The sequence below is a fragment of the Macaca fascicularis genome, chromosome 5 (assembly GCF_037993035.2).
Source record: "Macaca fascicularis isolate 582-1 chromosome 5, T2T-MFA8v1.1".
Classification (NCBI taxonomy): Eukaryota; Metazoa; Chordata; class Mammalia; order Primates; family Cercopithecidae; genus Macaca; species Macaca fascicularis.
The window spans coordinates 63,008,243-63,030,286 of NC_088379.1; the positions used below are offsets into that span (position 1 = coordinate 63,008,243).

The following is a 22,044-nucleotide window of genomic DNA, read 5'->3' on the forward strand; positions in this document are numbered from 1 at the left end:
ATCACAAAGTTGCCTTAAAATACCTTTCCCCCTATTGTTTCTATTGAATTACTCTTTATTTACAGAGGTTTACATTTCCACTAAGTTATAGTGTTACCTATTTCTACAAAAGAAGATTTACATAAAAAATATTCCTCCTAATGCCCAATACTATAATACTATAACTACTAAACTATTATCATCAAATTTCAATTTGGGAACAACAAAAAGACAGGCAGACAGATACAAGGGTAGCAATAAAAGAAAATTTGACCAGGCAAGGTAGCTCATGCCTATAATCCCAGCACTTTGGGAGTCTGAGGCAGGCAGCTCGCTTAAGCCCAGGAGTTGGAGACCAGCCTGGGAAACATGGCAAAACTTCGTCTCTACCAAAAATACAAAATATTGGCCAGGCGTGGTGGTGCGTGCCTGCAGTCCCAGCTACTCAAGGGGCTGAGGTGGGAAGATGGCTTTAGGCCAGGAAGTCAAGGCTGCAGTGAACTGAGGCTGTGCCACTGCACTCCAGCCCTCCAGCCTGGGCAACAGAACAAGACTCTGTCCCAAAAAGGAAAATTCAACCTTTCCATTACAAATAGTAACAATAATGCTACTTGGCTATCAGACACTTAAGACTATGATAGGGTCTGGAGGCAGGGAACATAAAGCCGACTCACACTTCAGCTATGACAGGAAAATCCTCTCCATGGGACATAGGCCAAGTAAATGACTTTGTAACTGTACTTCATCTCGCCATTTACATAGGGTATACTCGAAGTAACTAATGGAATCCTCTAGAGGATATTTAAACGCCCATGAATTCTGTAACGGGGCCCATGAGCCTCTATGCTCAGGCCCGCTCCCACACTGTGGAGTGTACTTTCATTTTCAATAAATCCCGTCATGCCTTCCTTGCTTTGTCTGTGCATTTTGCCCAATTCTCTGTTCAAGACGCCAAGAACCTGGATACCCTCCATCCCTGACATATTTTGGCAAGCCAGCCAGGAGGAGAGGTCAGCCCAAAGGGATTTATTTTTCTCCTTTCTCCTTTTCCTTTCTGCTCCATACAGGGGAATCTCTCTCTCTTTTCCTTTCCGACTTGGGACCCTTGGTGGGCAGCACCTAAACACAGAGACAACTACATGCTTCTGGCCATGGCCAGTGGAACTAAGAGGTTTCCATGCGGAGAAGCCTAACTGCCACCTTCCGGTTCGCTTAAGGAACCTGGGTCTTTTTCATTTTTCCTTTCCTTCTTTTTCAGTCTTTCAGCAGCTGTTTATAACTGCCGTGCCCCAAAGGGGGAAGGACCTGTTTTGTCTTTTTTTTTAATCTTTTCCTCACGTGGTCCCTGATTCCTACATTGGCACAGCTCAGAGAAAACTCACATGTTTCAGACGACTTAAAGCTTCTTTTCTTATGCTAACTACTTCCCTTAACAAACTTAACTGGCTAAGGACAAAAAGGTCCACCTGACATCCAGTTCTTCTCATTACACTTCATGGTTATTCTTAGAAAGTTCACATTAGGCTCTGGAGGGGAAAACCTGCATGTGGCACCGGTGCCCACCTAAGGTCAGAGACATCTGACACACTAAGATCGGACCCCACAGGAGGACGCTCTGGGGCATCCTGTGGACCTCAGCCTCCCCATAGAGGATACTCTTGCAGAGGTTCTGAGGTCTAGAGGTTCTGAGCCCTCCTTAGAATTCTCTCGCAGTTGTAACGCTGCTTGGCCCCAAAACTGTTTGGAATCTGGAGCTTACTGTTTAATGGGAAAGGGGGATGGTGTTGCATGTATCCAGACTTTTGTGCTGCATTCTAAGCAGGGGGCCTGACTAACGTGACGTTCTCCTTTGGTACTGTTTGGCCCCAGTGCTCTTCGGAGTCTGGGGAGGTTTTGCCTTTAATAATCAAACTGCCACGGAGACTGCTTTCCCAGAAATTTTGGTTCACAGCCTTCATTGGATTATCTATCGGAGCAAAGTAGAACTGGCAAGCTTGTATTGCTACCTCATGGCTAAGCTTCCAAGCAACTGGATCTTCGTTTGTATGTATACATGTCTAGATGTATTTATTCATATGTACACTTATTGTTATATGTTGTGTCTACCAAAATTGGCTTATAAGAGTGTTCATAAATTAAGTCTAAACAATTTTCAAGTTCACGTGACTTAAAAGTAAAACTCTACTAAACAAACTAGCTTTAAAATTGTTGGTGGAATAAAAATAGAAATGCCTTCAGAATTGTCAGCATACATTTTGTCTGAATTTTACATTTGTCTTTGCTAGATATTTTTAAATGTCAGTGTTAATTTGAGCTTGCCTCTCATTCTATTCAAAGTCTCACTGGGATAAATGCACATCTGATAGCTTCCTTTGGAAGGACTAATCAGAAACTCAAAAGAATGCAGACGTTTGCCTCCCACCTACCTATGATCTGAAAGCCCCCAACCCCCTCCCCACCTCGAGTTGTCCCGACTTTCCAGAACGAACCAATGTTCATTTTATATGTGTTGGTTGATGTCTCGTGTCTCCCTTGTTAAAAGTGAAAATTAAGTACAGCGAATGGGATAAATGTTTTAGGTAAACTTTTTGTGTAAATTAAAATCTTAAAAGTTATTTTTGATGCTCATTTAATATCTGGGTCATCTTCAACTAAGAAATGGTTGTGATATGGGGAAATACGTTTCTAAAATTGTGGAATTGTTCTTATCTATAAATGCCCATATCTGATAGTACAGGATTTCTTGCTTTTTAGGGTTTCACTGAAGTTTAGGTTGCTAAGGATAAGAATTTTAGTTAACACGTAATTCTGTATACAAAATGTGCCAGAAAGGATTATTAGTGGAAGAAATAATAATTTTGTCTAATTCAGAAGTTATCTAAAAGTTAGTTCAAATTATAGATTTAAAAGGTTATTTATGAAATAATATAGTAAGAAGTCATTAAGTAGGGGAGAAAGATGTGGGAAAAGTTTAAATAATAAAATATTTTTAAAAATCTGATATAGAATTGAAGACATTAGGCTAATTAACATTTTCATAGTTAAAGCTCTTAGTCTTGATTAAAGTAAAATAAGAAGTACTGTAAAGAAATGCGGGCCAGGCACAGTGACTCACACCTGTAATCCCAGCACTCTGGAGGCCAAGGTGGGTGACTCACGAGGTCAGGAGTTCGAGATCAACCTGGCCAATACGGTGAAACCCTGTCTCTACTAAAAATACAAAAATTAGCCGGGCACAGTGGCACGTGCCTGTAATCCCAGCTACTTGGGAGGTTGAGGCAGGAGAATTGCTTGAACCCAGGAGGCAGAGGTTGCAGTGAGCCGAGATCGCACCACTGCACTCCAGTCTGGGTGACAGAGCAATACTCCGTCTCAGAAAAAAAAAAAAGGATGCATCAGCAGTTTGCCAATTCTTTTTTTAATATAGTTAAGCCTGAAGCTGGATTTACTGTGGAGCCAAATTTCACACACATGCTTGCATTGCTTCACACTGTTTACTGTTTTGCATGGATAGTGCTGGCACTGGAGTACTTACTGGTCATGTGCCTAACGTGGATTTCTTCATTGCATAGAATGTGAAACAGTATTGGTAAACTAACGGATATTAAATTGTGTATCAGGAATAAAATATTCATTATGTGAGTTTTCTGGGGTCCTAGGTAACACTGTAGGAAAATTTAGGGTTGGTTTCCTGTTTATTTGTTTTTGCTTCTAGTTTTCATTCATTTGCTGTTTATTCTCCTCTGGTTTTGCTTGTGTATGCATATATTTAAAAAAACCACGATTTTTTTAGTTCCTAGTGGAAGGCTTTTATTTGGTTCCGTGAATAGTTATTTTCTTTTTTTTTTTTTTTTTTTTTTTGAGACGGAGTCTGGCTCTATCACCCAGGCTGGAGTGCAGTGGTGCAATTTCGGCTCACTGCAAGCCATTCTCCTGCCTCAGCCTCCCAAGTAGCTGGGACTACCGGCACCCGCCACCACACCCAGGTATTTTTTTTGTTTTTAGTAGAAACGGAGTTTCACCGTGTTCGCCAGGATGGTCTCAATCTCCCGACCTTGTGATCCACCCGTCTTGGCCTCCCAAAGTGCTGGGATTACAGGCGTAAGCCACCGCGCCTGGCCAGTTATTTTGTTTCTGATGCATTTCTAGCAAGTCATCATTCGTTCCATTTATCTGGAATTCCTAAACTACCTTTATCAGGCAGTAGGAATTAATGGAGCACACCAGCTTTTTATCGTTAAACTAACTTTTTGGATTTTAGGCTTCCTAATACTTTAACTGTGTTGAGTATTCTTATAAATAGAATTTGAGTCATATTTATCTTTCTCTGCCTAACTTGCCCCCAAATTTGTAAACTATTTGTGAGTATTCTTAATTCATGGCAATGTGTTTGCCTGCACACAGTCAAGCAGGATCGCTAGGACCACTCAGAGAACTCAGAAAACTGGCATGCCGGCAAAAGGGTAAGAATTTCTTACCAGTCAATCTCTGGCTTCTTTCTCTGTGCAAACTAGTTAAATATAAAGTAAAAGTCACTGTTTATCTCCTCTGTAAAGTTTTAAATTAATTGCTTTAATAATAATAAGCTGGGTGCAGTGGCTCATTCCTGTAATCCCAGCTCTTTGGGAGGCTGAGGCAGGCGGATCATCTGAGGTCAGGAATATGAGACCAGCCTGGACAAGATGGTAAAACCCCATCTCTACTAAAAATACAAAAATTAGCCAGGCGTGATGGGGCACGCCTGTAATCCCAGCTACTCAGGAGGCTGAGGCAGGAAATCGCATGAACCCAGGAGGCAGAGGTGCAGTGAGCAGAGAGAGAGACTCTGTCGAAGGAGAAGGAGAGGAGGAGGAAGCGGAAGAGGAAGAGGAGCTTAAATCAAATATTTTGTCAGAAAAGTGAAAAGCTTAATGTCTTTTATTTAGTTCATGTGACTTGAGTAATATTTGGGAAATAAGGATGGTTTTAAAGATTATTGGTAAAATATGTCTTCAAAATGTAAATATGTGGTCTAAATTATGTTCAAATATTAGGTTTGTTAGATGCTTTAGGGTCATAAGCTGCTTCATTGGTTTTTGAAAATTGTTTAACTTGCCTGTTTTCCAGCTAGGTAAGCCTGGGGACATGTGGAGTTGGCCATACCCCTAGCTATGACTATATATCAAACCTTACTGAACATAACTCACTAGGTTCTACATTAAAATTAAAATTGCTAAGAGCTGCCATTATAACATGAAATTAAGACTACTAGAAACAGTTTTATAGCTGGGTGCAGTGGCTCACGTCTGCAATCCCAACACTGTGGGAGGCCGAGGCAGGCAGGTCACCTGAGGTCAGGAGTTCCAGACCAGCCTGGCCAACATGTGGAAACCCCGTCCCCACTAAAACTACAAAAATTAGCCTGGTGTGGTGGTGCGCACCTGTAGTCCAGGCTACTTGGGAGGCTGAGGGAGGAGAATCACTTGAACCCGGAAGGCAGAGGTTGCAGTGAGCCGAGATAGCGCCACTGCACTCCAGCCTGGGCAACAGAGCGAGACTCCATCTCAAAACAACAACAAAAAAAGAAACAGTCTTACATACAATGTGTGTAAGAATAGTAGAATGTGGGGTTTTTTTTGGTAAAAGGTTATAAAAGGTTTTTACTTCTTTAAAATTTCTGAGTCATCATTTTGGCAAAATAAATAATTTACAGGAATCTGGAATTCCAAAAGCAAACTTCAGTTTCAAAATTGTCTTCCCTAATGCCTGGCTTTGTGGATGGATCAGAGGGCCCCCGAAAACATCCCGAAAAAAGGTAAACAGGATTATCTGACATGTTTAGGTACATGGGATTGCCAAAATTACGTTCAATCTTCTTTAGAATATATTTTTGTGAATAATATATGTTCCAAAATTGTATGGGATTTCTAAAATCCCAAAGTCTAAGTTTGGTTATTAAGTTATCATAAACCACAGAAATAACCAAATTTCCTTGTATAAAGCTACTAACCCAAGTAAAACCAAAAAAAATTAAATATCAAGAAGATACTTTGTCCAATTTTCATTTTAAACCAACTGATACTGAAATTGTTTAAGATAGTTTATCAATGCTTGATCCCACATTCCTGGGAAAATAATTAAAGCTTCAGATACATTTGGTCACCTGGTGGGCCACTTAAACATTTTACAAAGGGATTTCATTAAATTGTTATTTTCAATGCGTGTTTTCTGGTTGTATGAAAGTTTTCCCATGCAAGAGGACTGATGTTAAAACAGCAGATTATTATACTATAGTGTATTTTTACCAGGTAAAGAAAGCTTTTTATGGTTTGGATCTCCTGAGAACATCAGAAAAAGACTGTCCTTCCCATCCACACTACAACAAAACTTCGGGACCCTGAACTTTGGGTTCATAATCTCACAACTGAGAGGGCTCCCTCCATACTTTTGGAACTGTGCACCCATTTGAACCCTTGAGGTAAAGCTAACCAAGGAAATTTCTCCCAAGAAAAAGATGACATCCTTGATGTGAACAGTTTTTCCCCAAGTTCAGAGATTAAAACTTCTACTAACATGAAACTCTTATCTTTGAATGTTTTTCTTGCTTATGCATCTATGAACAATAGAAGAGGAAAAGGGGTCTGTTATGTGCACTAATGGGATGTACTTTTATTTTTGAAGGAGTCTGCAGTCAGCCTTATACTTTGATACATAAAAGATGAAGACCCAATGTAGGTAAGAAACTTTAATGGTACATACATTGCCTCACAATCAGTCAAAAACAAAACACTGGTTCACTACTCTTAAACCATATCATGGGTTAAAGAAAACACTGCCAGGAGGCCTTCACTGTTCTAAAAGGGCATCATTTGTTAGGTCCTTTTCCCATGGTTTAAAGTAAAAGAAGTAGTGATTAGAAATGTATCCCTCATAAGACTCTATAGCAAATTCTACTGTAAAGGCTACAGTTACACAACAGACTTTAAATTCTCTTGTGAAAGTTATAATAGAATTGGCTGAACAGAGAAGTATGTGAATAGCTGCTGGCACTTGTGGCCTATGGAGAAATACATCAGTGGCAGGCCAGGCGCAGTGGCTCATGCCTGTAATCCCAGCAGTTTGAGAGATCGAGGCAGGTGGATTACCTGAGGTCAGGAGTTTGAGACCAGGCTGGCCAACATGGTGAAACCCCATCTCTACTAAAAATACAAAAACTTAACTGGGTGTGGTGGCACATGCCTGTAATCCCAGTCACTTGGGAGGCTGAGGCAGGAGAATTGCTTGAAATCTGGAAGGCAGAGGTTGCAGTGAGCCGAGATCATGCCATTGCACTCCAGCCTGGGCAACACAGCAAGACTCTGTCTCAAAAAAAAAAAGAAAAAAGAAATTCAGTGGCAGGGGATTAACAAAGATTGCTTAGTCAAGTGAGTAAACTCTTTAGTTCATTTTTTGATCTATTTGATTTTAGGATGTTTGTTTTATGGGGATCTTGGGTAAGGAACTCTTGGTATTACCCTCCCAGTAGTCATAATAATAGTCTCTCTGGTGCACTGCATTCTCTCAAAGGTTTTAAATGCTAGCATGCAGCCATCTCTAGAATGTCATATGGTCTCTCTTCAACTGAAATAAGAGCTGAAAGAAATGTGTTACCATGAGGACACCATAACCTATGAATGACGTGCTGAGACCAGAAACCCAAAATAATGGTAACTGAGAGTAATGCTAAGGCCCTAAATTTTGGTCACACGCTCACCTAAGTAAGAACCTGACCAAAAAGGGGGAATTTTTTAAACAAAATTCTGGGAGGCCATTGTTTTGGACTAAGCTCATGCACGAGGCCCCAATAGACCAAACAAAACTAAAATGGAGTCGTCTGTGCTAAGACTTTAAGGAAACACACAGATTCTAGAATAGACCAGGTTTTGTTTTCTCTCCTTTAAACTCTGTAACAAACATTCCTGACAGCATTGGTACCCACCCTCTGAAGGCCCCATTAAATCTTTTAACCAAATTCACTTCCTCTTGCCTACCGAACACCAAACTTCAGATGATCATGCAATAAAGGTTCTAGCCAGTTCCAGGTGAAGACACCACCCCCGGCCATCAAGGAGCTACCCTGCCTCCACTAGACAGAGCAGGGAGAGAGTTCCACAATCCCCAATAGGTAGGGACTATGCCTCAAGCCAGCATGAAACAAGCTATAGAAAAAAAAAAAAAAGACCAACAGTCCCTCTGCCTCCTATCAAGATTTCTCGGGATCACATCTCTCAGGGGCAGATGAGGTAGGAAAATAGGGTCTGGAGGCATGGAACATAAGGCCAATTCACACTTCAGCTATGACAGGAAATATCCTCTCCATGGGGTGTAGACCAAGTAAATGACTTTGTAACTTTACTTCATTCTCTCCATTTACATAGGGTGTACCTGAACTAATGGAATCCTCTAAAAAGTATTTAACCTCCCTTACATAGGGCATACTCGAAGTAACTAATGGAATCCTCTAGAAGATATTTAAACTCCCCAAAATTCTGTAACGGGGCCCTTGAGCCCCCATGCTCAGGCCCGCTCCCACTGTGGTGTGTACTTTCAAGTTCAATAAATCCCGTCATGCCTTCCTTGTTTTGTCTGTGGGTTTTGTCCAATTCTTTGTTCAAGATGCCAAGAACCTAGACACCCTGCACCAGTGACACTATTACCTAAATAATGCTTGTTTACCTTCAAACTCCTGCTTTTAAGTTGTAACCTCAAAATATCAAAATAGCACTAACACATACCATAACAAATCTATAGCAATTGGCTATGATTTAAATAATCATAAGTGGTTTATAAAAAATAACAGCTGCTAGCAATTATCATTGTTAAGATAATGATAATAACCTAAGTATCACTGTTGCACATAAGTCCAGTTGATTGAGCTAGGCCTTCTACATTCAGTATCCTCCCAACATTTCTGAAGCATTGATCCTAAACATAGGATTCATAGGAAAAAAACACATTACTGTCACACACGTACCACACACAACTGAATCTCAGACTGCTTTCATCTTTTATATTGCTACAGGAGGGGCCCACACAGCCCCAAGGAGAGGAGGTGGGGCAGTAACAGCACTATACAACAGCTTAGGCCCAGGCCAGAGAGGGTGGCCAGACAGGGTCAAGAGAACAGCTATAGTACAGGGACAGAGGAAACAACTATCTGAGAATGATCAGTCAGGTTTCTTACAACAAAGAAAAACATAGGAAAGGAGAAGGCTAGAATGAACCCTGTGCCACTGGCTTGCAACTGAAGTAGTGATGTGAACTCATTTAATATACACAGATAGATATAGATAAAAATAGTTGGATATAAATGAATATATTTTTTAGTACGGTCCAATGAGAGAGCCTGGGATCAGCAACACATCTGTAATCAGCATACCTACACCTAGATTTTGGTTTCTAAATATCGTTCTCCACTGAGCAGAACCAATGTCCTCAGATAAATGTCTATTTCCTGGACTGGGGAAGAAAAAGTATAAGATAAAAAATATTTTGTTGTGCCAGGAAGGAAGGAAGTGCTCAAAAGAGGATGGAAACAAGTCAAAGAAACACAGAAGCCAACTCACTGAAGAACATGGGAATCCTTATATCCACACTGCCTTAGTCACTTTAGGCTGTTATAACAAAGTACCTCAGACTGCGTAACTTACAAGCAACAGAAATTTATTGCTCACAGTTAAAAAGACGGTATAGTTCAAGATCAAGTCACCAGCAGATTTGATGTGTGGTGAAGTCCTCATAAATGGCTCCTTCCATGTGTGCTCACATGGTAGAAGGGCAAAGAGGCTAACATGTTTCCTCAGGCCTCTTTATCAGGGCACTAATACCATTATTGAGGGGTCTAGCCCTCCACCTGATCACCACCCAAAGGCTCTGTCTTCTAATACCATCACCTTGGTGATCACTTTCAACATACGAATTTTAGAGGGATACAAACATTCAGATCACAGCACACATTGGCATTAAAAAAAAAAAGAAGAAGAAGAGCAAATTCCTCCTTACAGTAAAATTACCAACTAATAAATTTAGAAGCAATGACAGAATTAGCACTTTGGCAATCATCATAGTAACAATTTAGACAAGAAACATCAATGAACACTAAAACTAGTGTGTGAAAACAGAATGAGGAATGGGAGAGCTATATACTACCAAAATATCACCCCATAAAATATTAATAACAAAAAATAATAAGAACCTTATAGTGGAGAATCCTGGTAAACACATTACTCAAAGGATCAAAGTTAACACCACCAAAAATGGACAAATAGACACTATATGCATCTGATAAGATGCAGTAAGAAAAATGCACATCACCTGGGCACAGTGGCTCACACCTATAATCCCAGCACTTTGGGAGGCCAAGGAGGGAGGATTGCTTGAGCCCAGGAGTTCGAGACCAGCCCTGGCAACATGGGCTGTCTCTATAAAAAATTTAAAGATTAGCCAGGCGCGGTGGCTCAAGCCTGTAATCCCAGCACTTTGGGAGGCTGAGACGGGCGGATCACGAGGTCAGGAGATCGAGACCATTCTGGCTAACACGGTGAAACCCCGTCTCTACTAAAAAATACAAAAAAATTAGCCGGGCGTGGTGACGGGCGCCTGTAGTCCCAGCTACTCGGGAGGCTGAGGCAGGAGAATGGCGTAAACCCGGGAGGCAGAGCTTGCAGCGAGCCGAGATTGCGCCACTGCACTCCAGCCTAGGCGACAGAGCGAGACTCCATCTCAAAGAAAAAAAAAAATTTAAAAATTAGCAGGGTGTGGCAACACGCACCTGTGGTCCCTGCTACTTGGGAGGCCGAGGTGGGAGGATTGCTTGAGCCTGGGAGATAGAGGCTACAGTGAGCCATGGTCGCACCACAGCATTCCAGCCTGGGCAACAGAGTGAGACTATCCCAAAAAATACATAGATACATACATACATACATATATACACACACACACACACACACACACACAAACATACATAAGAAAAACTTACATGGCTTCTGTGATGTTGCTCAAATGCGTAACTCAAATGCACAAGGAAACATCAGAGAAACTCAAAGGGAGGAATGTTCTACAAAATGGCCTGTAATCCTCAAAAATGTAAAGGTCATGAAAGTCAAGGAAAGACTGACAGTAAACTATTTCAGTTTGAAAAACACAGGCTGGGCCTGGTGGCTCACGCCTGTAATCTCAGCACTTTGGGAGGCCAAGGCCGGGCAAATTGCTGGAGCCCAGAAGTGCAAGACCTGCCTGGGCAATATGGTGAAACCCCATCTCCACCAAAAAAAAAGATTAGCCGGGCGTGGTGGAATGTGCCTATAGTCCCAGCTACTCAGGAGACTGAGATGGGAGGATCCCTTGAGCCCAGAAAGTCGAGGCTGCAGTGAGCTGAGATTGGGCCACTGCACTCCAGCTCGGCAACAGAGCAAGACTCTGTAAGAAGAAAAGAAAAAAGAAAAACACTACAGACATATGTGGATGCAATACATGATTCATGACTGGATCCTTTTGCTGAAGATGACATTGTTAAAGCAACAGATGAAACTCAATGGGGTTTCTGGATAAGGAATACGTGGAGGTTCTTTACACTGTTCTTTGCAACTTTTCAGAAAGTTGAAAAATGCTTCAAAATTAAATTTAAGGCCGGGCATGGTGGCTCACGCCTGTAATCCCAGCACTTAAGGAGGCTGAGGCCGGTGGATCACCTGAGGACAAAGTTGAGACCAGCCTGGTCAACATGGTGAAACCCCATCTCTATTAAGAATACAAAAATTAGCCGGCCATGGTGGCGGGAGCCTGTAATCCCAGCTACTTGGGAGGCTGAAGCAGGTGAATTAACTGAACCCAGGAGGCAGAGAATGCAGTGAGCCAAGATCATACCACTGCACTCCAGCCTGGGAGACAGAGCGAGACTCCATCTCAAAAAAAAACAAAAAACAAAAAATTAAATTTAAAAATCACTTCTGTAAATGAATGTATTTCACAGCTATACTTATACTAAAATGTGTTGTAAAAGACGGCCCTAAGGCTGGGCACGATGACTCACGCCTGTAATCCCAGCACTTTGGGAGGCTGAGGCAGGTAGATCACTTGAGGCCAGGAGTTCAAGACCAGCCTGGCCAACATGGTGAAACTCTGTCTCTGCTAAAAATACAAAAATGAGCTCGGCATGGTGGCAGGCGCCTGCAGTCCCAGCTACTCTGGAGGTTGAGGCGGGAGAATCACTTGAACCCAGGAGGCGGAGGTTGCAGTGAGTCGAGATCGTGGCATTGTGCCTGGGAGAGAGAAAGAGGCCCTGTCTCAAAAAAAAAAAAAAAAAAAAAAAAAAGATGGCCTTAGGTTGGTTAATATTAAACAAAAATGAAACATAGGAAGAAAAGGAGCGGTACAGTTCTCTACAGGACTCAGTTTGACATTCCTAAGAGGTAGAACGGTTTCATATTTTTCAAGTAACATGTAGCTATTTTGCTTCAATATCTCCTAATCAAATATGCAGTTTAGAGAAGTGCTACATGTATTAGACACGTGCTTTCATATATCAGAAACTCCAAAAGTACAAAAACTGCAACTACACTTAGAGAAAGAAATCAATAACGGTAAAAGTAACTAAATGGCAATTATTTTGCACTCTGATATGTGAAGAAAAAAAAAGCTACCTCGTATCAGATGATAAAAGTAAACTAAAGCCAGTCAGTGCTGCAACTCCCAAAACTAGTTCTTTCTGAAAAGATGACCATGTTCACTTCCACTCCCCATGTTCCCCTCAAAAATACAACATATTAAAAAGGATAACATATATTATATACAAAGATATTATATACACATATAACATATCTTTTTATATGTTGTATTAAATTATATATATTTAATAACAAAAAGAAAAAAGCAAAATAACCTTACAGAGGAGAATATATTAAAGGATATAATATATGATATCCTTTTTTATTGGGTTGTCAGATAAAAAACTGTAAGATAATACTTGGTCATCAGCCATTCAAAATGATGTTGCAGAAGTCTATTCTCTAGCATAAAAAAAATTTACAAGTAAAAAACCTGATCTATGTACAGTGGAAATCCATTTGTATATTTTTAAATACATACAAACAAAAAAGCAATAAAAAGATTCAGAAGAAGTTAGCCAGGCACGGTGGCTCACGCCTGTAATCGCAGCACTTTGGGAGGCCAAGGCAGGCGGATCACAAGGTCCGGAGTTCGAGACCAGCCTGGCCAATATGGTGAAACCCCATGCCTACTAAAAGTACAAAAATTAATTAGCTGGGCGTGGTGGCGGGCGCCTGTAGTCCCAGCTGCTCTAGAGGCCGAGGCAGGAGAACTGCTTAAACCTGGGAGGCGGAGGTTGCAGTGAGCTGAGATCATTCCACTGCACTCCAACCTGGGTGACAGAGCGAGGCTCTGTTTCAAAACAAAAAAAAAAAGATTCAGAAGTAGTTATATCCCTAATACAAACAACAGTTGTCTCCAAAGGTGTGATTATGAATGATTTTTATTTTCTTCCTTTTCCTACCATTATTTAGTGATTTCTCCAACATGTATATTATTTTTACACTAAAGATAAAGGTTAAAAATACTTGAATATTATATTAATTTAAAAGTTACTATTTTATCTTCTACTAGTGTATTATCGGTGAATCTTAGAAAAGAGTCCCAGCAGCATGAGACAATAACACCTGGTAACTGAAGACTTCTCTTAATAACAAGGCCTACTTGAATATCAGCTTGGAGAAAAAATATATAGATATACACACATATATACATACATGTACGTGTGTATATATGTATATACATGCATGTGTATGTGTGTATATACATCTACATATAGATATACATAGTTTTGTTAATTATAGATAAGATAGTATAAGGCAGGATCAGCTGGACGCAATGGCTCCCACCTATAATCCCAGCGCTTCGGGAGGCCGAGGCAGGCAGATTGCTTGAGGCCAGGAGTTCGAGACCAGCCTGGTCAACATGGCAAAACCCCATCTCTACTAAAAATACAAAAATTAGCTGGGCGTGGTGGTGCACGCCTATAGTCCCAGATACTCAGTAGGCTGAGGCAGGAAAGTCACTTGAACCCAGGAGACAGAGTTTGCAGTGAGTTGAGATCACGCCACTACACTGCAGACTGGGTGACAGAGCGAAACTCTGTCTCCAAAAAAAAAGGCCGGGCGTGGCGGCTCATACCTGTAATCCCAGCACTTTGGGAGGCCGAGGTGGGTGGATCACCTGAGGTCAGGAGTTTGAGACCAGCCTGGCCAACATGGTGAAAACCCCGTCTCTACTAACAAAAATTAGCCAGGCATGGTGGAGGGAGCCTGTAATGGTGGAGGGAGCCTGTAATCCCAGCTACTCAGGAGGCCAAGGCAGGGAGGATTGCTTGAACCCGCAAGGCGGAGGTTGCAGTGAGCCAAGACTGCGCCACTGCACTCCAGCCTGGGTGACAGAGCGAGACTCCGTCTCAAAAAAAAAAAAAAAAGAAGTATTAAGACAGGATCTCTGGACCCAGACTTCCAGGACTCAAAATTCCAGCTACACTATTTACTGACTATATGATTTTGATAAAATATGTAACCTCTCTGTGCTAGTTTCCTTATCTGTAAAACAGGATTCCTGCTAGTTACTGAACTATTTAAAACACTTTGTCCCTGGCACATAGTAAACATTCAATGAACTATTATTGGTTTTTTTTTTTACATTTTCTTTTTAGAGGCAGGGTCTTGCTCAGTCACCCAGGCTAGAGTGTACTGGCGCAAGTATAGCTCACTGTAACTCAAATTGGCTCAAGCCATCCTTCTGCCTCAGCCTCCCAACGTGCTGGGATTACAAGCATGAGCTACAACGCCTGGCCTATTTGATTATTCTTTTAAATTATTAACTTTTTTTTAAAGGTGAGGCTGCTGAAGCATTAAAATCAGTTAAATAATTTGCCTGAAAACAAGATGTTGGCTTTTGGGGTTTGGAGGGAAGTGAGAGACAGAGAGAGAGACAGGGAGGCAGAGATAGACACATATAAACACATATAAACATAGCACTATCATGAGTCTCTTTTCCTAAACTGCTTTTTTTTTTTTTTTGACACGGAGTCTCACTCTGTCGCTCAGGCTGCAGTGCAATGGCGCAATCTCGGCTCACTGCAACCTCCGCCTCCCAGGTTCAAACGATTCTCCTGCCTCAGCCTCCCAGGTAGCTGAGATTACAGGTGCCCGCCACTATGTCTAGCTATTTTTCGTATTTTTAGTAGAGACAGGGTTTCACCATGTTGGCCAGGCTGGTCTTGAACTCCTGACTTCATGATCCACCCACCTCTGCCTCCCAAAGTGCTGTTAAATTGCTAATCTTTTTTTTTTTTTAAAGATGAAGTCTCACTCTGCTGCCCAAGCTAGAGTGTGGTGGCATGATCTCAGCTCACTGCAACCTCCACCTCACGGGTTCAAGCGATTCTACTGCCTCAGCCTCCTGAGTAGCTGGGACTACAGGCACGTGCCACCATGTCTGGCTAATTTTTTTGTACTTTTAGTAAAGAAAGGGTTTCACCATGTTGGTCAGGCTGGTCTCAAACTCCTGACCTCATGATCCAGCCGCCTCAGCCTCCGAAACTGCTGGGATTACAGACATGAGCCACCGCGCCCGGCCTAAATTGCTCATCTTAAGAATGACAAATGGAAGGTATGTAGCACAGTGCTCAGTAAGTTATTTCCTTCCTTTCTTCCTTCCTTTCCCAATCCATCTGTTTCTTCCTGTACAGAAATACACCTAGTTCAGCTTTCATTGTTGACATTAAAAAAAAAAAAGAAAGAAAGAAGAAATTGACCTGGTTCAGTCATTCACATTCCCAAATCACCTTTCCTACAGACTTTCATTTATAAGTTAACTATAGCCAGGTGTGGTAGCACGCACCTATAATCTCAGCTACTCTGGAGGTTGAGGTGGGAGGACTGCTTAAGCCTATGAGTTTGAGGCCAGCGCGGGCAACACAGTAAGACCCAGTCTCTTTTTAAATTATTTTTTAAGACTGAGTCTCACTCTGTCACCCAGGCTGGAGTGCAATGGTGCAATCCTGGCTCACTGCAGCTTCTGCCTCCTGGGTTCAAGCAATCCACCCACTTCAGCCTCACAAGCAGCTGAGCACCACCACCACCTGGCTAACGTTTTTGGTAGAGATGGGGGTTTTGCCATGTTACCCAGGCTGTTCTCAAAGTCTGGGGCTCAAGGTTCCACCCCCTCAGTCTCCCAAAGTGCTGGGGTTATAGGTATGAGCCACCGCCCTTGGCTGACACTGTCTCTTAACAAGAAAAAGTTAAATGTACTTGTTTTAACTCCATTCCAAATAAGTAGCCTTACATTAGGAAATTACACTTTGGTCTTTTCCAAGTCAAATTTTTTTTTCAGAATTCCATTAGTCAAAAGAGACCCATAACTTAAAAATGCTAGAAACTCAGAGAACATGCAATATACTTTTTGAATGATTACTCAGAACTCACTTTTATCCTCAATTTCCCTGCCTTTCATATGCCTAAAATGTCAGGAAAGAAAAACCCCTATGTCAAAAGACCAATTGTCCCCAGGCCAATAATTAGCCACCAACCTGAAGTCGGTGATTTTTGCCTCTTTAGCTAAAAGAAGTAAGCAGGCCATGTTACTAATAGACCCGTTAGCTCCAAAATTCTATGGCCTCTTGCACAAACATGAAGGTGAACAATTCACAGGCAAATTCTTGACTCAAAGATGTTTCCTCTAACTGTAATCTCCCACTTCCCCTTGTCTTCTTAGAGAGCTCCTGTTCACCTTCCATTAATTACCACCCACTTCTTTCATGAAACTTTCCTAAAGCCTAAGTAGAACAAATTGCTACACATACTTTGGGCCCCCATGATTGTACTGCATCTATCATAGATGACTATATACCATCCACCATCTCTGGAATCTCATATCTTCCTCAATGCCTGGCACACAGCAGGTGCTAAGGATGTGTTTAAAAGATTTGAGTCCACAAAATTAAATGAGGTCCCTGTGAAGTTTCCATATCTACCATGAGAGTTTAACTTAATCTGAAGATACACAGAGGCCAACCTGCGGCACAACCAAAGCTCTGTCCCAGCCAGACCCACATATGCAGTGCAAATTTATCCTGAGAGTTTATACAAAAGCTACACAAAGGTATCATTCCTGCAGATGATCTGGGAACCCACTCTGGGGATTATCCTAATCTGTCTCAACTCCCTATTCAAAAATCTCTATACCCTGCTCTCCTTTGTTTCATAGCACTTACGACCTTCTGCCATACTACATGATTTATTGATGTTTAGTATTTACGGACACTTACCAGAACATAAGTCGCACCAATGCAGGGATTTTTTTCTCTTTTGTCACAAATGGTGCCCAACATCTACGTCAGCGCCTGGCACAGCAGTTTTGTTTTTTCTCTTTTTTTGAGATGGTCTCACTCTGTCGTACAGGCTGGAGTGCAGTGGCATAATCTTGGCCCACTGCAACCTCCGCCTCCCAGATTCAAGTGATTCTCATAGTCAGTCTCCCATGTAGTTGGGATTACAGGCATCCACCATCACGCCCGGCTAATTTTTTTATTTTTAGTAGACATGGGGTTTCATTTCTTGGTCAGGCTGGTCTCGAACTCCTGACCTCAAGTGATCCACCCACCTCGGCCTCCCAAAGTGCTGGGATTACAGGCCTGAGCCACGAGGTCCCGCGACCGGCCTTTTTTTAAAGACAATGTCTCACTCTCTATGGGCCAGGCTGGAGTGCAGTGGCGTGATTATGTCTCACTACAGCCTTGATGTCTTCAATCTCCTCAGGCTCAGATGACCCTTCCACCTCAGCCCCCAGAGTAGCTGGGACTACAGGCTCACACTGCCACACACCTGGCTAATTTTTGTATTTTGGGGGTAGAAACAGAGTTTTGCCATGTTGTCCAGGCTGGTGTGGAACTCTGGGCTCAAGTGATCCGCCCACCTCAGCCTCCCAAAGTGTTGGAATTACAAGCAGGAGTCACCGTGCCCGGCCCACAGTGCGCCTTTTAAAAATCAGTAGTAATTCTTTCCTTCTATCTTAGAGCCCTCAAGAGTCATGAGTCACCACCTTTGCAGCCCTATCTTGCATTGCCCTTATTTCCTCTGCTCCATCCACTGATAGTAGGCTTCCCAGTAAGCTTTCAAGAATGGGAGGAAAATATTTGTATTTAACTCCTAAGCTGTAACTCTTTCCTTCTCTGCTCATCTGTTGGTAAAGAAATAGTATTCAGACGGCCAGGTGCGATGGCTCACACCTGTAATCTCAGCCCTTTGGAAGGCCAAGATGAGCGGATTGTTTGAGCCCAGGAGACCAGCCTGGGTGACATGGCAAAACCCTGACTCTACCGGAAAAAAAAAAAAAAAATCAGCCAGGCATAGTGGCACATACCTGTGGTACCAGCTACTTGTGGTGGGGAGGGGGTTTCAGATGAAAGAATCACCTGAGCCTGGGAAGTCAAAGCTACATTGAGCTGTGACCACGCCACTGCACTCCATCCTGGGCGACAGAGTGAGCTCATCTCAAAAAAAACAAAAAACAAAAAAAACAGTATTCAGACAGTTATACCAAATAAGACAGATGAAATAACCAAAGCTTTGTTCTTTCACTTCCAATAATAATCATTTCTATGTGGTGTTCACTTTGTATTTTTAATTGATGGTGGGCAAAGACCAAAAGTAAAAATGTTGAATTAACTTTTCTGATTGTCAAGCACATGGGCTAAATATGTTGAGAACATATCAAATGCTAGATAGATGTAACCTAACTGAAAAATTGTGCTCCAAACGGTGCAAATGCTCTAAGGTGCTATATACATTAGTTACAGCAAGATTTATTTTGTAGTTACTAACCTTCAGGAGAAATGAACTAATCTACCACACTTCTGAATCTATATTAAACACTGAGCCATGTAAAAATAGGACACTACTGTATTTGTATTCAAAAAATAGCATCAGAACCTTCTCCATCCCCTAGTTTCAGCCAAATATGGCTCTTCCCTGCTTTAACCAATTTTTTTTTTTTTTTTTTTTTTGAGATGGAGTCTCGCTCTGTCACCCAGGCTGGAGTGCAGTGGCACGATCTCATCTCACTTCAACCTCTACCACCCGGGTTCAAGTGATCCTCCTGTCTCCGCCTCCCGAGTAGCTGGGACTACCTGCACGCCACCTTACCCAGCTAATTTTTGTATTTTTAGTAGAGATGGGGTTTCACCATATTGGCCAGGCTGATCTCGAACTCCTGACCTGATGAACTGCCCGCCTTGGCCTCCCAAAGTGCTGGGATTACAGGCGTCAGCCACCGTGCCCGGCCTTGCTTTAACCAATTTAGCTTACTAGACACAAGCCCATCAGCAGTAGTCATGGACATCATCTACAGCGCTATTTTGAATACAGCTTCTAAATTCTTGAAAAAAAACATTAGCAATGTAAAATTAAGCTCAAGACGAGAAGCTTCAAGCTGAGATGCTTGAATATGGTGATTAGAACTAAAACAAGAAACTGCCCAGGCGCGGTGGCTCACGTCTGTAATCCCAGCATTTTGGGAGATCGAGGCGGACAGATCACTTGAAGTCAGGAGTTCGAGACCAGCCTGGCCAACATGGTGAAACCCCCATCTCTACTAAAAAATACAAAAATTAGCCAGGCGTGGTGGCGCCGGCCTGTAGTGCCAGCTACTTAGGAGGCTAAGGCAGGAGAACCGCTTGAACCCGGCAGGCGGAGGTTGCAGTGAGCCGAGATCACGCCACCACACACTCCAGTCTGGGTGACAGAGCAGAGACTCCGTTTCAAAAAAAAAAAAAAAAGAAAAGAAGAATTAAAATAGGAAACAAGGACTTTTTTATAAAGTCACCCAGTCCTGTCATCTAGCCCTATGTCAATCTGACAAACTCAGAATCAACTTCTAGGAGGAGCCTAAGAAATCCCTTTCACAGTGTAAACCTTTTAGGCAAGTTGACACATGCCGGGTCCCCTATGCATATTGGAAATAGCAAGTCTGCCCCTAGGTCAGCCTTCTGTGATTGTTCAGTTTTGCTTAAACACCCTAAAAAAAAAATTCTAGATGTGAGCATTGTGAAAATAAGGGTGAACTGGCAGGGCGTGGTGGCTCCCGCCTGTAATCCCAGCACTTTGGGAGGCCGAGGCAGGTGGATCACGAGGTCAGGAAATCGAGACCATCCTGGCGAACATGGTGAAACCCCGTTTCGGGCGTGGTGGCGGGTGCCTGTAGTCCCAGCTACTCGGGAGGCTGAGGCGTGAACCCAGGAGGCGGAGCTTGCAGTGAGCCAAGACCGCGCTACTTCACTCCAGCCTGGGCGACAGAGTGAGACTCCATCTCAAAAAAAAAAAAAAAAAAGAAAAGAAGGGTGAATTAAATTCTCAGTATTCAGACGTCAATGTAATAACTAAAAATTATTAGTCAAGGAAAGAAAGGAAATCATAAGAAAATAATCTTTAAATGCTAATTTCTCCACAACAGTAAAAGAGTATATATGGGATGAGTTTCAACCTCTGAGTTTTTATTAGTTTTCTAAACACAGACTAAACATGGAATGAGTGCATCACAACGAAGCCTTCAAAGGAGTTATTCCTCAGGGTGTAACCCCTGTTTTCAGACGACCTGAGGCTTATCTACTGCCTCCATATCCACATCTGGCCATCCCATCCTTCTGCCCTTCCCTCTCCACGTTCCCCCCACTCGTCTGGAACAAACGATAAGTAAGTGAAATAATGACCAGCACTAAATATGACGCCAAAGTTGGCATTTACAAATGATTTTCCAAACAACTCCCCAGAGAACCTAATCAACCTAGCAGGGTACACTATCCAAAACCTATTTGCTGGTTGTCTAAAAAGATAAAACTCGTCTTCTTCAGGAAAGTACTCTGGCAAGAAGGGCGCCTCGAGGAAGCAAGGAGGCGGCTCCAGACCCCTTTCCTGGGGACCCCAGTCTGTGTCCAAGGGATCCCGACCCGCAAGCAGCCTTGTTTCAGTGTTACAAGTACAGAACTTGTCATCCCAACTTCCCAGCCCTAAGACGAGAGAGGAAGTTAAAAGGGTCCTGGGATGACGGGGGGAAAGTACGACAGTCTATCTTCTGTGCTTGGGACCCAGAAAAGAGCATTGGGCAGCCGCGACGGAGCCCTTCGACCGGGCACTGGTTGGATACGGGTTGTGCAGGACAGTGGGAGATACACACGAGAAGCGCGCAAACAAGCCCGGGAATGCGAGCGAGGGCAGAGACGGGGGTGATGAAGGAATCCAGGCGCTGGCCCCGGGGTGTGCCAGGGGGAAAGAACCTCCTCAGGGCTGGAGGAGCCCACGCGTACTAGAAGCCCGATGGGGAGACGGTGGTTAGACTAGTAGGAGCGCTCCGCGCAGTCCCGGGGCCCCGCTTGGTGGTGACGCCCGGCCCGGGCAGCGCTGGGCCAGGAGGGTCGGGACGAGGGTGGGCGGCGGACGCCGGGCGGAGGGCAGCGGGCAGCGGGCGGGGGCCCAGGTCCACCCGAACAAAGCCGGCGCGTGCGGGGCCTGGCTACTCACAACAAGAAGCTCATGTTGGCCGCGGTGCAGGCTGCAGGCTCGACGGTTGCGAGGCCTCGGAGCGGCGTCGGCCAGGAAAGGAGAGAAAACGCAAATGGAACAGGAGACAGGGAGGCGGAGGAGGAGGTGCGGAGACCTGGTTGCTCGGTGGCCGCAACTAGTTCGGCTCAGCTAGTTCCAATGGCAGGCGGAGGGGGCGGAAGTGGGTAGCGCTCGTCTTGAATCACTCCAGGGGAGGGGAAGGAAAGGGAGGCGGGGCAGGGCTGCAGGCTCTCCGCGTGCCCCTCCCCAGCTCCCGGCCGCCCCCACCTCACGAGCTCTCGCGATAGCGGTGCAAGCCCACCCCTCCCGTCTGGCTGCGGCCTGGGGTCCCTCACCTTCTGGTCCTCTCTGCTGCCAGGGACCACGCCCAGCGTGTGCGCAGGGGCCGCCCGGCCCCCCTGTCTACCCGGTTAGGGGTCGTGGCAGAGCGCTG

At 43.5% G+C, this 22,044-nt stretch overlaps 1 protein-coding gene and 1 long non-coding RNA gene across 7 annotated transcripts in view; one reads left to right on the forward strand and one right to left on the reverse strand.

Annotated features, from left to right (window-relative positions):
• The window catches only part of MOB1B (MOB kinase activator 1B), an 82,204-nt gene extending 60,437 nt beyond the window's left edge, over window positions 1-21,767 (reverse strand). For all 5 annotated transcript variants that reach the window (XM_005555115.4, XM_045392514.2, XM_005555113.4 and 2 more), the window contains exon 1: window positions 21,570-21,767. In XM_005555115.4, coding sequence (XP_005555172.1) covers window positions 21,570-21,583 — 14 coding nt within the window. In that variant the 5' untranslated portion in view covers window positions 21,584-21,767. The remainder of the gene's footprint in view (window positions 1-21,569) is intronic.
• On the forward strand, window positions 902-6,468 carry LOC123573587 (uncharacterized). 2 transcript variants are annotated; one of them, XR_010586860.2, is made up of 3 exons: window positions 902-2,022; window positions 5,672-5,773; window positions 6,267-6,468. It is a non-coding gene; the product is annotated as an uncharacterized lncRNA (long non-coding RNA). The 2 variants fall into 2 exon arrangements; XR_012434882.1 differs by lacking the exon at window positions 902-2,022 and adding an exon at window positions 4,382-4,442.
• Window positions 21,768-22,044: the final 277 nt, after the last annotated feature.